General features: G+C 53.6%; 4 protein-coding genes across 4 annotated transcripts; all 4 read right to left on the bottom strand.

Moving 5' to 3' along the window:
* Positions 1-701: 701 nt before the first annotated feature.
* Positions 702-4,145, bottom strand: P170DRAFT_478920 (Ran GTPase-binding protein LOS1; the record flags this gene model as incomplete). Its single annotated transcript, XM_024853605.1, has 5 exons — positions 702-728; positions 782-1,236; positions 1,288-2,313; positions 2,365-3,937; positions 4,134-4,145. 5 exons carry the CDS (start codon positions 4,143-4,145, stop codon positions 702-704), a joined length of 3,093 nt encoding a protein of 1,030 aa, XP_024701296.1.
* Positions 4,146-5,642: 1,497 nt separating this feature from the next.
* P170DRAFT_512592 (uncharacterized protein) lies at positions 5,643-7,680 on the bottom strand (the record flags this gene model as incomplete). The annotated part of the gene is made up of 3 exons (XM_024855001.1): positions 5,643-6,062; positions 6,127-6,560; positions 6,606-7,680. The coding sequence occupies 3 exons, from the start codon at positions 7,678-7,680 to the stop codon at positions 5,643-5,645; spliced, it is 1,929 nt and encodes a 642-aa protein (XP_024701295.1).
* A 139-nt stretch (positions 7,681-7,819) lies between these two features.
* On the bottom strand, positions 7,820-10,142 carry P170DRAFT_512591 (xylulokinase). Its single transcript, XM_024855000.1, has 2 exons — positions 9,297-10,142; positions 7,820-9,147 (listed from the first exon to the last, which is right to left on the bottom strand). The coding sequence occupies exons 1-2, from the start codon at positions 9,789-9,791 to the stop codon at positions 7,924-7,926; spliced, it is 1,719 nt and encodes a 572-aa protein (XP_024701294.1). The 5' UTR covers positions 9,792-10,142; the 3' UTR covers positions 7,820-7,923.
* Positions 10,143-11,130: 988 nt separating this feature from the next.
* P170DRAFT_429152 (uncharacterized protein) lies at positions 11,131-13,093 on the bottom strand (the record flags this gene model as incomplete). Its single annotated transcript, XM_024847876.1, has 3 exons — positions 11,131-11,786; positions 11,882-12,769; positions 13,045-13,093. 3 exons carry the CDS (start codon positions 13,091-13,093, stop codon positions 11,131-11,133), a joined length of 1,593 nt encoding a protein of 530 aa, XP_024701293.1.
* Between the last annotated feature and the right edge of the window lie 78 nt (positions 13,094-13,171).

Here is a 13,171-nt window from a genome sequence, read left to right as displayed (position 1 = left end):
AAGGGAGCCATACTATGACTACTGAGAAACCAAATCTAAACAAAGAAATCGATTCTAAAGCCGAGTATGTCCATATCCAACAACAAATGAATATCAATACCAATACTAATCGTCATCGTCACCGCCAGACCAACCCAAAAGGAAAAAACAATATAAAGAAAAGAGAAATCCAACCCATCTCTCGCTGATTCTCACTCCACTTGCCTCCCTCAACCAAGACTAGGTAGACTTCAAGTCCATCCTACTCATTCTCTCACCTCGAATCGGTGAGTATTTCCCGCCATTGGACTTCCACCGCTCAGAATACGCATAAAACTCTCAATAAAAATGGTTGCTTTTCTTTCCGCTGCGCTCTTGCATCGCGCTACTGAACGTATGAATATGAAGGCATGCATGGATGATGGAAGAATGCTCCGGAGAAGAATGGAAATCAACGCCTGATCATGCAGAATGCCTCACACTATATACTGTTTTTTCTTTTTTGTCTTTCTCATTCTTTTTGTTTTTTTACTGATCTTCAAACAGACAGGCACTGGGCTATCGTTGTAATGGAGCACATGAGGACATCAGTCATCAAACCAAACCGTGGGGAGGGGATATCTAAGACGAAGGGAAACTGCGAGCAATGATCGAGAAAAGGGAGGGCAAAAGAATATCATGAAAAGAAATAATATAGACTTTCAAAAAGAAAAATGGATATTTCATGCGCTCAAACGCTGGATAAAGGTCTGCACAGACAGATGTTAGCCATAACCTTTCAAAGTCGAGTCAATAAACCTACCGGGAAGAATTGCCGGAATCCCCTCGTGTCCAACCGGCTCAGTGCGCCCAAGAATTCCTCCACAAGCTCCGCTCCCATCCCCATGCCGGGAAGCTCCCGGTCCCGCAAATATTCAATATACTCCATGCCCGTCTTGCAGTAGATCGTACGCTGCAGCCCGCCCGCTTCGGCGAGAACCTGCTTGGCTTGCGCGTCCTTGGGGTTGAAGGACGGAGTGGCCGGAAGAGCCCAGCAGAGCGGCGACATGCGCGTGATCATGAACTGCCCGAATCCAGGCAGGGCAACTTGCTGCGACGAGGCTCCGTTGGCGGCATCGGGAGTCAGATCAGGTCCGCCCCAGGAGCTACCCATCTTGGAGAGTAGGGAGAACGCCATCTTGGCCGTCGTATAGTCCTCGACATCCTTGGAGAAGTGTTCAATGGTGGTGATGACGGTGTCGAACATAGGTTGGTTTCCTGGAGTATTTAGCTTCCTACTTAGCCCAGATAATCGATCAAAAAACTTACTCTCACTGATAATCACGGCACCCAAGTCATTATTCAAGACCGCCAGCAAAAAGTTGAGGTATTCCCGTTTCAACTCCGCCAGTTGAATCTCGTCGTCAGTGCCAGTGGTAGGATCGGCGATGCCGGAGAAGACGCGTTGCAGGAATGGCGTCAACAGAGCATCCAAGATGTTATAGATCTCGCCCTTGAACCCGAAGATGACCTGGTCCAGAAGACGTAGGAAAAGGGCCATCTCGTCGCGAGAAGAGGTCTGAGTGAGCAATCCGTCGATCCACTGCGGCAACTGCGGGAGGATCCGGGCTCCCAGGACACCGATCAACCGAGAAAAGGCAAACCGGGCGGCCGTCCGAACGTTGAAAGACATCTTCAAAGACTCCAGAGAAACGAGCGTGGCTTCGGCCACCTGGACAAATGCTTCCGAAACCTCGGCGGCCGGCAGCGCAGACGGCGTGGAGGTGCCCGGCATCCAATCCGAGAACCCGCGAGCCAGAGTTCCCAGCGCCATGATATCATGGTGGATCTGGAGCAAAGCTCGCTCATCGTTCGACTTAGCGGGGCCGAGGTTCTTTTGCATGTCGAGAAAGACAGGGTTCATCACCGATTGCGCATAGAGAACCTGCTTGTCCGCCGGGACGGCGGGTGTCGAGCAGATGATGCCGACCGCCTCGAACAAGTACAGTTGGCTGGTGAAGACTGCGTCGGCAGAGCCCTCGTGGTCCTCGGAGGACATTTCGTCGCCATCCGATCCATCCGTCGACACCTCGGCTTGAATGACCAGCAGATCGCCCAAAGCCTCCACGACGGTTTGCGCCACGTTTCCGAGGTTGGCCCGCAGCTGCTTCACCAGGCGCTGGAAAAGGTACCACGACCGCGTCTTGACTTTCTTGATCGGGTGGTGCACGAGTTGGAGGAAGCTCTCCAGAACGCCGGGGATGAGGTGAGAATGATACTGGAAGAACGAGCTATAACGGACGCAGATTTCCATGTACTGCAGCTGCGTTGCGGGGTGGGTAAAGGACCGGATATCTGCAATTGGGTGAGCTTTGTCCATGTTAACAAGCAACAGCTGCTACCTACCGGACTCGACCATCCGCAGCATCATGCCAATCAGTCGCTCCGCAGCGGGATTGTGAGGAGCGCCCTTGGTGTAGAGACTGCCGGCCTTGACGGCAATGTCTCCGAAGAGGAACATCTCATGCAAGGCAAGATCCAGATCCCGCCAGTCGAGTTGGGCGCCGGATTGGCGCAGATTCTCGAACGTCGTGGCCACAACCTCGGAGACCGCGTCGATGTAGAGCGGCTCGTTCACGGTGGCAATGATCTGCTGGAGCACCGCCAGTCTCTTGCGGAGCTCCTGGAACTCCGCCTCGTCCGTCTGGTCGTCCTCATCGCCCCACGAGGAGGTTTCGTCGTATCGCATCTTGGCAATGATCGCTTTTAGGATAGGGAGGAGGATGGAGGAGTGCTGCGCGGCCAGGGCAGGGTTGGTCTTGGCGATCTTGCGCAGGTACGAGAGCAGGTCGCTCACGGACGGGATGATGGTGGAGCAGACTTCGTCGTATTCGTCGGAAAAGTATCTCAGGATGTGTGGCAGGAAGACCTGCAACAGACCGGTGGCCTTCTCCCGGCAATCGGCACCAACCGTATCCTGCTCCAAGGCCCGCACGATATCGACGACGCTGATGTTGACGAGTTTGGCCACGGTTTCGGCCAGGTCGGTGTCGTACTTGAAGGTGAAGCGGTTGTCGTAGAGAGGGGGGCTGTTGGAGAGTTGGGCAACAATCGCGTCGAGATTCAGGAATATAATCATATCAATCTTATCCTCCGGCTTCATTTTCTTGCCGATGATCTCCGTGAAGACGTCAACGGCCGCGTCTCGCACCTTCTCTTCGCCCGCACGCAGCTCCGCCTTTTGCGCCCGGCCCAGCTGCTGGAATAGCAGGTCCAGCATGGTCTGGTTCACCACGAGGCCGATGTCAATCCAGCTGACCCAGCTGCCAACGGCCTTTAGCGCCATCTCCACGATCAGGTCGTTCCCGTCCCGCCATTCCGACAAGATCTCTTGCCACGAGCTTGCGATCTTCTGCATGTCCCGAATGCGAATCAGGTCCTTCAGCGAATTGGCCTTGTCCTGCTCGTGGCGGGAACGAGACACCAGGACGTCACCGATCTCATCGTGGATGGAGTTGATCACGCGAAGGTAGAAGGTAATTCCCAGCGGGTTGTCGCGTGCCGTGCTGGCGGGGCTCTTGTGCGTCAGGGCGAGGAGATCGTCAAAGAACGACTCCCAGCCGTTCCCGTACAACGCCGAGAAGAGGAAGGTCACAGTCTGGGCGATCTTGTTCTGGATGGTAGGAGGGTCGGGGTTGGCATTTTCTTGACCGTACACCTGGCGGAGGTAGACCAGCAAGCCGTCCCGCACGTATCCCAGCGCCTGGGGGTCAATCAGACCGGCCTGGGCAGCACTGTTGACGACCTCGAGAGCCACAAAGCGAATGACCTCGGAGTGCTGCGGAGTCTTGGTGAAGAGGGCGAGGCAGACCTGCCATCCCGAGGGGTCGGCGCGGAGTTGGTTCACATAGTCGAAGGCTTGGGCCTTGAGGGCTTGGTCCGAGGAAGGATTCGAGGCGATTTCTATGGCATTAATTACCTAGAGGCGAGTGGAATCATGTCAGGAACCGAGTCATCCTCAATCCGAGATTAAATTGAGTGCCAGGCACCAGGGGCCAAGGAAGGGAGAAGGGAGGGGCAAGCACGAGGGGAGAAGATCCATGGTGGGGGTGGATTTCTTTTTTTTGCATAATTTGCCCGTAGCATTTTTTTCAAGCGCACAGGATGAGTCTTACCTGTTCTTCCATCTTCGACCCGCCGAGCTGCCTTCGGAGTCAAGATCGGACTCAGAAAGCAAGTCAGAAGGAGGGGGGAGGGGGGGGAGGGGAGAGGACAGCAGCAAAGGGCAAGATCGATGGTGTCGGGATCAAAATTCACGGGCGGCGGAGAAACATCTCATTCAGAGGGACGACGAAACATGACTAACGGCGTAGTTCGATGGAGCTGGATTTCCTTTGTCTCGAGGCGCTAACGAGACTAACGGGGCTAACAAGTGCTACGGCGGCCCATTGCCCCCACTCCGCAAGAAAAAAAATCTCACCGCCAACCCCTGACGTCGTTATTGATTTGCAGTATACGCGGTGACTACATCCTATGATACTATGTTCCTTCCTCCCCACGTGAAATACAATGCACCGCGGCTCTTTTATACTAAAGGCTACCATAAAAATATAGAAACCTGGTTAAAAAACACCCAGAGAACATTACAAGTAATATAACCATGCTATAGTTTAACTTAAGATACTGTCAGACAGCTGCATGTACTTACGGTAGTTGATAAATGAGGGGAAGTACTAACTAGCAGGAGACTTTAGAGCCTATTCTCATAGGAGGAAATAAAAAAAGATTTTATTTTATCTAAACCTACAGTAGCAATCTTCGTAGAGATTATCCTCTATCTTAATTACTACGCAGTAGTAGCTTATTCTTTGTCGGGCTAATAGATTTAATATCGTGTAGCAGTATACGTAAGCTATGTCAATGGACCTTTAAATCTGTGATCAATATACGGCATCATCCACTATCTCAGTGATTTTGCATTTACATACTTCCCAGCTATATCGGCGTCAACTATCTTCTGGGGGGAAAGGGAACTAGGGAACTGGGCGAGGGCTTAGCTAGCAGCTCATAGTTTCAGCAACTGTTTTAAGAGGGTGTAAATGCTCACTTCTCGAATAATTCCAAAGCCATCCGGTGTAGTACTGATTGGATGTTTGAGTTCCGTTCCATCTACTACCTTCAATTCTTCTATCTTCTCAAGTTCCGAACTCCAGTTGACTTTCCGGTCCAATGAGGATATCCCTGTTGCGCTATGGGATATTTGCTAGCCACCTGACAGCGAATGCCCCTAGTACGCAGGCGGGGTAGCAGTAATTCACTCAGACGCAAGCCCTCCCCCCAAATCCCCTCTTTTTGCACATTCTACACTGAGGCTGTCTGCGTCTTTTAGGATATTCTAGCCATCTTCCCACTCCACGCAGGTTCTTCCCTGCTTGTCAAATCACTACAGAAATCGCTCTTTCGATTTAGTGACCTCAAGGGTGCAGTAAAAGCAACTACAGATGCATGGCGAGGACGCTAAACCAAAATGGGGACGAGCGCCATGCCCGAAGCGGCAGGAACGGGCTCTTTGTTCTAGGCAACCTTTCCATATTATAATATTGACTCCTATTCTTCTCAATTCCCTGCCCCAGAGAGTCCCTGTCTCTCGCTCCTAGGTATATTTCCTTCTGATTAGCATCAGATCAAAATTCCGCCCCCAGGAGCCGAATCTCCGGTAATCCAGGCACCGTCCTTGTAATATCAGACATCAAATCAGCAGCGTGAGTAAAGTACGCATGGTCTCCAATGAAATTCCCACCGAAGCACATGCCATGAACCGTCCCAATAATATCATACACCAGGGCTCCCGCATCGCCGCTGGTCATGATGGCTTGCCGGGTGTTGGAGCTCAGAATGCTATGCTCATGGGTGATAGTGACTTTTCCTGTTTTGGGATCGGTGGCGATGTGCGCGACCATGAGCGCGTTGTACTTGCCCTGGGTGCATCCGGTAGCGTGGCCGAGTTTCATCAGTCGCGTTCCTGGCGGGATGGAGCATTTGTAGTAGTCGTACGGATGTAGTAGGAAGCTCAGGTCCTGTAAGGGGAGTCGCAGATCACGAGACTAGGAATCTGTTAGGGTGGCTCTCTCGGCGGTCTTGAAAAGAGGATACTCTTGATGTATGTACCTTGTTTGTTCCGGGGGTCCGGTTCTCGATCTTGATAAGTGCCCAGTCAACGACAGATAAGGATGCTGTCAGGTCCTTCTCTAGGATGGTTGCGAGAGGCTTCCTTACCAACCCAAATGCCGCGAAAACAGGGCCAAGGATGTATGACTTTTGCTGGAAGAGTCTTTCCAAGTCATCACGCTCTGTGCGGCAGCGAGTGATCGCCTCTTGGATCCTTTGATATCGAATCTCAGACGTGGGGTTGATAACCTCTTCGTTTTCTTCGGCGGCCTGGACCTGTTTGTAGATATCGAGATTTTTCCACATCTCGATTTCACTATCCAGACTTTTGATCTTGGCTATGAACTCGCTCTGTGAAGGACTATCAACGAGCAAAACACTAGCCGCGTCTTCATCCGCAACCTGGACCCCTGAATCTCTCCATTTCTCAACAACTGCAGCAAGTTTAGCACCTTTCTCAGCCAAGCAAGAGAACTCACGTTGTTCCTTTGTGGTCTCACTCTCCCCTGTCCCAGCTGGTAAAACGCAACGACAGCAAGTGAGCGCGAAAGGGACCCACTCCCCCGTGGTAGGGTTTCTCAACTGGACGTATCCGCCCAAAGTCCCCCTTTTGGACGGCATCCTGTTAGAACTCAGGCTCTGCCCGATATGTGATGTTCCATCCGCCACGAACTTCTCGAGTCCCGGACCATCGAACCACCTATCAGGAAGTCCAACGGAGTCTTTGCGAATCAGCACACCCACCGTATCAAGACCATGCTGAGTGAGGATCTCGACTATATCCTCTCGGACGGCCGTCCAGTCCCTATTCTCCGCATGGTTAACTCCTAGAACGATGGTTGGGACGCAGTTCGAGGGATCAGACTCGGTTCCAATACAGTAGCAGCTGATCGTGTTGATCCCTCTAGTGGGGAGGCTCTCGATCTGGCTGCGGACCTGGTTCCATTGGCTGTAGATGGCATCTTGAGGAGTACATGATTCCAACTGAAGGCGCTGGCCTAGTCTTTGGCGATCGATGATCTCGACAGAAATATCAGTGGGTTCTCGTCCCTCTTCCCGTTCGTCTTCTTTGCTGCCTTCCCTTCCACGAAGAACAGCATATACTTCCCGTGCAACATCAATCCACTTCTCATCACCCCTTTCCTTCTGGGTATTTATCACGCAAGTAAACCTCATCTGTCCAGATTCATCATAGACGCTGCGTCTCTCGTAGTACTCGATTTCAAGTACCCCCACGCTCCCCATCCCACGTCTACAGATATTCGCAATGCAATGATGAAGCTCCGCGCCATACAGCCCGCGACTCAACATAAACGGATGATAGTTCGACATTGGAATGAACTCGACGGGCAGATCTGTTAGAAAGGGGCCGCCTGCGCGGAGGTCTTCTTCGATGAATCCGTCGGGTTCGAGAACGGGAGGGCTATCGCGTGAGGATCTGTTTGTTCGCTTTGAGCGGGTTGGGGGGGATCCGTCTGGTGGGGTGTAGAGGGGTGAGGTGTAGGCTATTTCGGATGGGGTGATGGGGATGGTTAGGGGGTTTGGTGGAGTCATTTTGGAGGGTTGGAGGGCTGTTGGATTGGGAGAGTTGCTGTTTGTAAGGAGAGGGGAGATATTGAATAGATGTTATGTGGAAGTGAGTGAATATCAATGAGTCAATTCACTGACCGTTGCATGCCGTCATTCTGATACGCAAAGATGATATCTTTCTACCGAACCGAAACCAAGTACATCTCATACCCGCATTAAATAACTAGATATCGTAGACTGATTCATAACCCGTACTCTCGTGGCTTTTTACCGCTTGCGGCCTGCCTCTTCCTTCAAGACCTGAGCCTCCATCTTTTCGAATCCCTCGACAGCCTTGCCATACCGTTCGAACACTCCCGGCTGGTACCCGTCGGCGATCTTCTCGATGAAGTCCTCTTCTCTCCATCGCTGGCCGATCAGGTCTTCGAAGGTCTGTCCGCGCGATCGCTCAATCGCCCAGACCGCCTTGTATGCGGCGCCCAGCGCACAGGCATTGTCTCCGATCTCCAGCTTGTAGATGCCCTCGCTGCCGCCGAGGATCTCGCCCGCCAGCTTGGCGATCGCTTTGTTCTTGGATCCGCCACCGACAAGGTACACTCGGCGGGGTTGAGGGGGGATACCCTCGCCGGGGCTCTGGGTGAGACCGCGGGACCGCAGACGCAGAGAGAGCAGTTGGCTTTCGACGATCGCGCGCGCCTCGTCCAGAGGCTTGTCCCATTCACTGCTAGATTCACGGAGGCTGCCGCCCTTAGGATCGTAGGTGTATCGCCACTGTCCCTTGTGAATATTCGGGACGATCTCAGGTCGGGGGAAGAATAGACCCAGTTTCATGGGGTCGGATGCAGATTTCTGGCCCAATGGAGCGCTCTGCAACGTGTACTTGTCGAAGTTCGCCCACACATCGGACGCATTGCCACCCAACTTCTCGTTGATCGCATCGCGGATTAGTTCGCGCGCCAGACCGCCGTTCTTGTAGCACAGCATGAACATGTAGAGGCCCGGCGTGGTCGGGTGGTCGAAGAAATGCGTCGCCGGGTCGGGCTTGTAGCTGGGAGTCGACATGAGAAATGTAGTCGAAGTTCCCAGCGAAACCATCGCGTCCGACGGTCTCAGAGGCAGGGCCAGGATCGTGGCCGGGTTGTCGCCAGTCGACGGGACCACCGTGCAGTCCAGCGCGAATCCATATCGCTCGACGAAATACCGATCGATTTTACCCAGGCGGATTCCGCCGTCCTCAGGCACATCCCCCAGCTTCCGCTTGAGATCTTCCACGCCGAAGGGGCCGGAGCAGAGCTTCAGGAGTCGATCATCATACGCGGCCTGCTGAATATTCCACAGATTCATACCACACGCATCCGAGATATCCAGCGGGGCAATGCGGCCCAGCAGCAAGGATGCCAGAAACGAGGACACCAGGGAGATGCGTGACGTCTGCTTGTACACGTCGGGGTACTTTCGCTGGAAGCGGAGAATCTGGGGACCTGTGAATCTCTAGAGTTCGGCCACCCCACAATGGTCAGCCAACGGTCCCAATCCAAGTGTGCTCCGCTCACCGCCAGTATCACGAGAACAAATCAAAAAAAAGGGTCGGGGGGTCAGGTCAGGGGGGAAGCAAAAAAAAAAAAAAAAGAACAACTTACATGATGAGCCTTGCTTCCCGTCGAATCCGCCAATTGCTCTTGGCCGCCCAGGTAGGCGTCGAACTCATCACATTCCTTCTGGGTGCTGGAATCCTGCCAATTGGGGCTATACGGGTGCGAAAAGGCTCCACTCAGCTGCTCCTCCAGGGACTTGTTCGCATCCAGGGTCTTGAGCAGCACCTCGGCGTTCTCCCCCCAGTATACACTTCCGTGCTGCTGGCCGGCGCCGCTAATGCCCTTGACGCGACTAAAGTCGAGACCCTGCTTGCGCAGGCCCTCCAGCACGCCGTCCAGCGCCTGCAGCCACAATGCCACGGGGGCGAACACCTCGTGCTCGGCCTCGTTGGTGAGCACGCCCTTTTTAATGGGGAAGCCGCGGGAGTCGGCGTCGAAGTCGAATTTCGACACGTAGACGACCTTCAGGTCGGAATTGACCACCAGACCTTTCAATTGCTGGGTCGAAAGGTCGAACCCAATGTACAATGGGCCTTGCATGGTCGCAAGGCGAGATGTTTTGGAGGGTGGCGGGAAACAATGGGAATGACGTCGATAAGGTGGTTCACTGATAAGATTGTGTGGGAAGAAGTAGAACGGGAGCACGAGGGAGGGAGGACCGAATAAAAGGGACGGCGAGAGGGTGGGATGAAGTAAGAACCAGACCCAAAACCGGAATTAGACTGAAGTCAAAAGAGAGGAAGGAAGGAAGGGTTCCACCGCTACGGAGGTCCAGAGATTTATACACAACGAGGGCGTGGGAGCTGTCATCATTGCTGGTCCTACACCGATCAGTTATTTATCCCTGTGCTCGGGAAATAAAAATGGATTGGGGGGCGATTGACGATTAGGGGACGCCTCTGGGCACGATAGCTAAATTACCGAAGGTCTTTTAAAAAAGAAAAGAAAAAAAATCTTCTTAACACCAAGACATCGTGATCGGCCGTGATCAATTAATTAATTCTTAGTGAGAAGAAGATGACTGTCCGGTGATGTCAGCTGCGGGTAATACCGTACGCAGTTTGCCACACAAGTACAGGGGAATTACACCCTGAATACACCAAATACCAATGACTCAGCAACAGGACCCCCACCGCCGGGAATTTACCCGGTTAATCTGGGCTCCTCGTCTGTTATTCTTCCTTTTTACCAGGCAAGAGGGTCTAGATGCGTCTTCAGGGTAAACACCCGAGCGCATTCTAGAAGTCTGCACGCCCGCCGACGACGGCCGCTAAAATTATCCTAGACCGATGCCTGTCGGCATCACCAGACTAATGTCGAAGATCATAGATCAACGCTTGGCAGAGGGTCTCGGCTGTTTGGATGCTCAGATGACCTCTGTTCGTGGTGGCTGTCTATCTAGGTCCTCCGCAGTGGGAGGAAGATATATTCTGTATGTACATGAAGCGGCAGCCCGTAGTTCGTACCAATAATCCGCCTTCCATTTACAAGGGCCAGTCCCAGTCGAGATCCGGTCCAGTCCGTCTGCTCGGCATTGGTTTGCGAGAGACGGGCCAGACTCCAAAACCCCAGACTCTGCCGCCGCCACTCCGTTCTCTCCGCATTTCATTTATTCCGGGAAAATGTCTCCCAGCGGCCGTGTTCAAGATGGATTGGCCATCTTCTCGCCAGGTAAAAAAAACCAAATCCTCATTCATTCCGTTCCGGGGGTATCACATGATTGATCCCGCGGATGAAGGGTCCGAAGATACACGATGGTCAAAAATAGATGGTCAATAAACACATGGTGAAGCCTCGAGAAGACCCTGTACATCGGTGGGAATAGAAAATCACAAAATAGAAAAAATAATCGATCATGCCAGACAAGGAGCCCTCTATTTTAACGCCTCTTGCGCGTGGAATTTTCATGTTCGTGCTCATGCTTATGCTCGTGCTCGTGCTCGTGCGCATGCGCCTCGTATTCCGCCTCCACGTCCTCGTCCTTGGGTTCGGGGTTGGCTTGCGCGTCGGACGTGATGAACTCCTCCGAGAAGGTCAACTCCTCGTGTTCCAGAGGCACAAATCGCACCTTCACGCGCTTGACGCCGCGAACGCCCGCGCCGATGGCGGCTCGGACGGATCCCTCGATCTCGCGCGACCGGGTGATCGGCCATGCGCCAGGCACCGCCAGTTCCACGTCCATCAGATAGTTCTGTCCCGACTTCATACCCTGGACATCGCGCACTTTGATCGCGTCGCCGTCCTTCATTTTCGCCAGCATCTTGGACGCCGCCTTGGCCACGGACTCCTTGATGTCCTCGTCGACGGCGGTATCGGCCAACTCCAGCAGCGACGTGGCAGTGTTCCCCCATCCGGCTTTGATAACCATCAGCGAGATAAGCAGTCCACCGACGGGATCGAGCCACGACGCGTCTTGAAACAAATAGGTTCCGCCGATCGTAAACAAGGCGACAATACTCGTGAGCGAGTCGATACGGTGGTGGATCGCGTTAGAGGCCAGGACGGACGATTTCCGTTCGTTCGCCACTTTCATGGCTATCAGGGTGTCAATCCGTCAGCATGTGCTCTAATAGAACTTTCCTGGTCGAAAAACCACAAAAAATAATGATAATAAAGAGAGAGGTACTCACTAGCATGGTAAAGCCATTCCTTAACAACGATGGACCCCGCGGCAAGCCATGCGGCGTGAATGCTAGGCCCAGTTGCTCCAATGCCGTGGCTGTGCGAATGACCATGTCCCAGAACTCCCATGTGGGAGATGGCGTCGGCGGCTTCGGGGTAGAATTGATCCAGTAAGACTTGGCCGGAATTGAGACCCATGAAGACACCACCACACAGCAACAGTCCACTCACGCCCAGCGCGCCGATGCTCTCGACCTTCCCGTAGCCGTTCGGAAACCTCTCGGTCGGCGGTTTGAGCGACCAGGCGACCGTTCCCAACGTCAGGAAATCCGACACGAGATCGGTGAGGGCATGGTAGGCGTCGGCGATCAAGGCCTGCGAATGGAAGACGTAGCCGCCCACGAATTTGCCAATGGCCATGGCGAGATTGGCAACCAGGCCAAGTCGCGTGATCCGCACGCCGGCATCGTGCGTGTTGGCGGAGGTCAGGTAGACGTTGCCGTGATGGTGGTGGTGGTGATGGCCATGGCCGCCGTGGCTACCGTGGTCTCTAGTTTGTGTCGTCGCCATGAGAGGCAATGGGATCAGGGCGGATGACGAGGGGGTAGCAGGAGAAGTGGTTAGGATCGAGGGAGACGGAACGGGGCGGACATCGGCGGGCAGCAGGGCGTTCTTATGATGGCGGAGGGGGCCGGCAGTCGAGGTGCGCAGAACGCGCCGTTGCAAACGAGGAATAGGACAAGTCGCGGGTCTCCCTGGTCGAGAGCTAAAAAAGATGGAACGACGGAGGAGTGAGGATGGTGATGGATGGGCCCTGCACCGCAGGGGCTGCGTCAGCGGCATCAGGCCGGGTACGTAAGGAGCAGGGCGACTTTCGTTAGCGGGACTCGTAGTGGCTGTAGGGCGCAATAGCACCGGCGACCGGGATCAACGGGACACTGTGTTCTTTCGGAGCTGACTGGGGGCAGAACGAGGGTATTCCATTCTTCGTCCCAGCGAGTCGGGGAGGAAGAGGAAGGCAGAGGGAGCGATTGAGCAAAATGAAGCTGTGCGAATCATATAATCAACTCCGGCAGAGGCGATCCCGACATGCGCTGACGACTTCGGCTCCGAGGAGCCCCGATGGATTATGGCGGACTACGCCTATGGTGAAGGGGGAATTACTCATTACCGTGCTTAGTTGGTAGACTGGCAGAGGAAAAGCCAATCGTCACGTCCATAATTCTAATCTTCTACACCGTCTTATTCTGAGTGATATTCCCCTAACTACTCCGTATGTCCTGACTATTATATCATCC

Source organism: Aspergillus steynii, assembly GCF_002849105.1.
Source record: "Aspergillus steynii IBT 23096 chromosome Unknown P170scaffold_7, whole genome shotgun sequence".
NCBI classification, from domain to species: Eukaryota; Fungi; Ascomycota; class Eurotiomycetes; order Eurotiales; family Aspergillaceae; genus Aspergillus; species Aspergillus steynii.
This window is presented reverse-complemented; position numbering and strand designations above follow the sequence as displayed.

Coding starts and splice junctions, on each gene's coding strand:
- P170DRAFT_512591 (XM_024855000.1), bottom strand. CDS start 9,791: ATGCAAGGCCCATTGTACATTGGGTTCGACCTTTCGACCCAGCAATTG. Junction 9,148..9,296: donor CGGGAAGCAAGGCTCATCAT/GTAAGTTGTTCT, acceptor GCCGAACTCTAG/AGATTCACAGGTCCCCAGAT.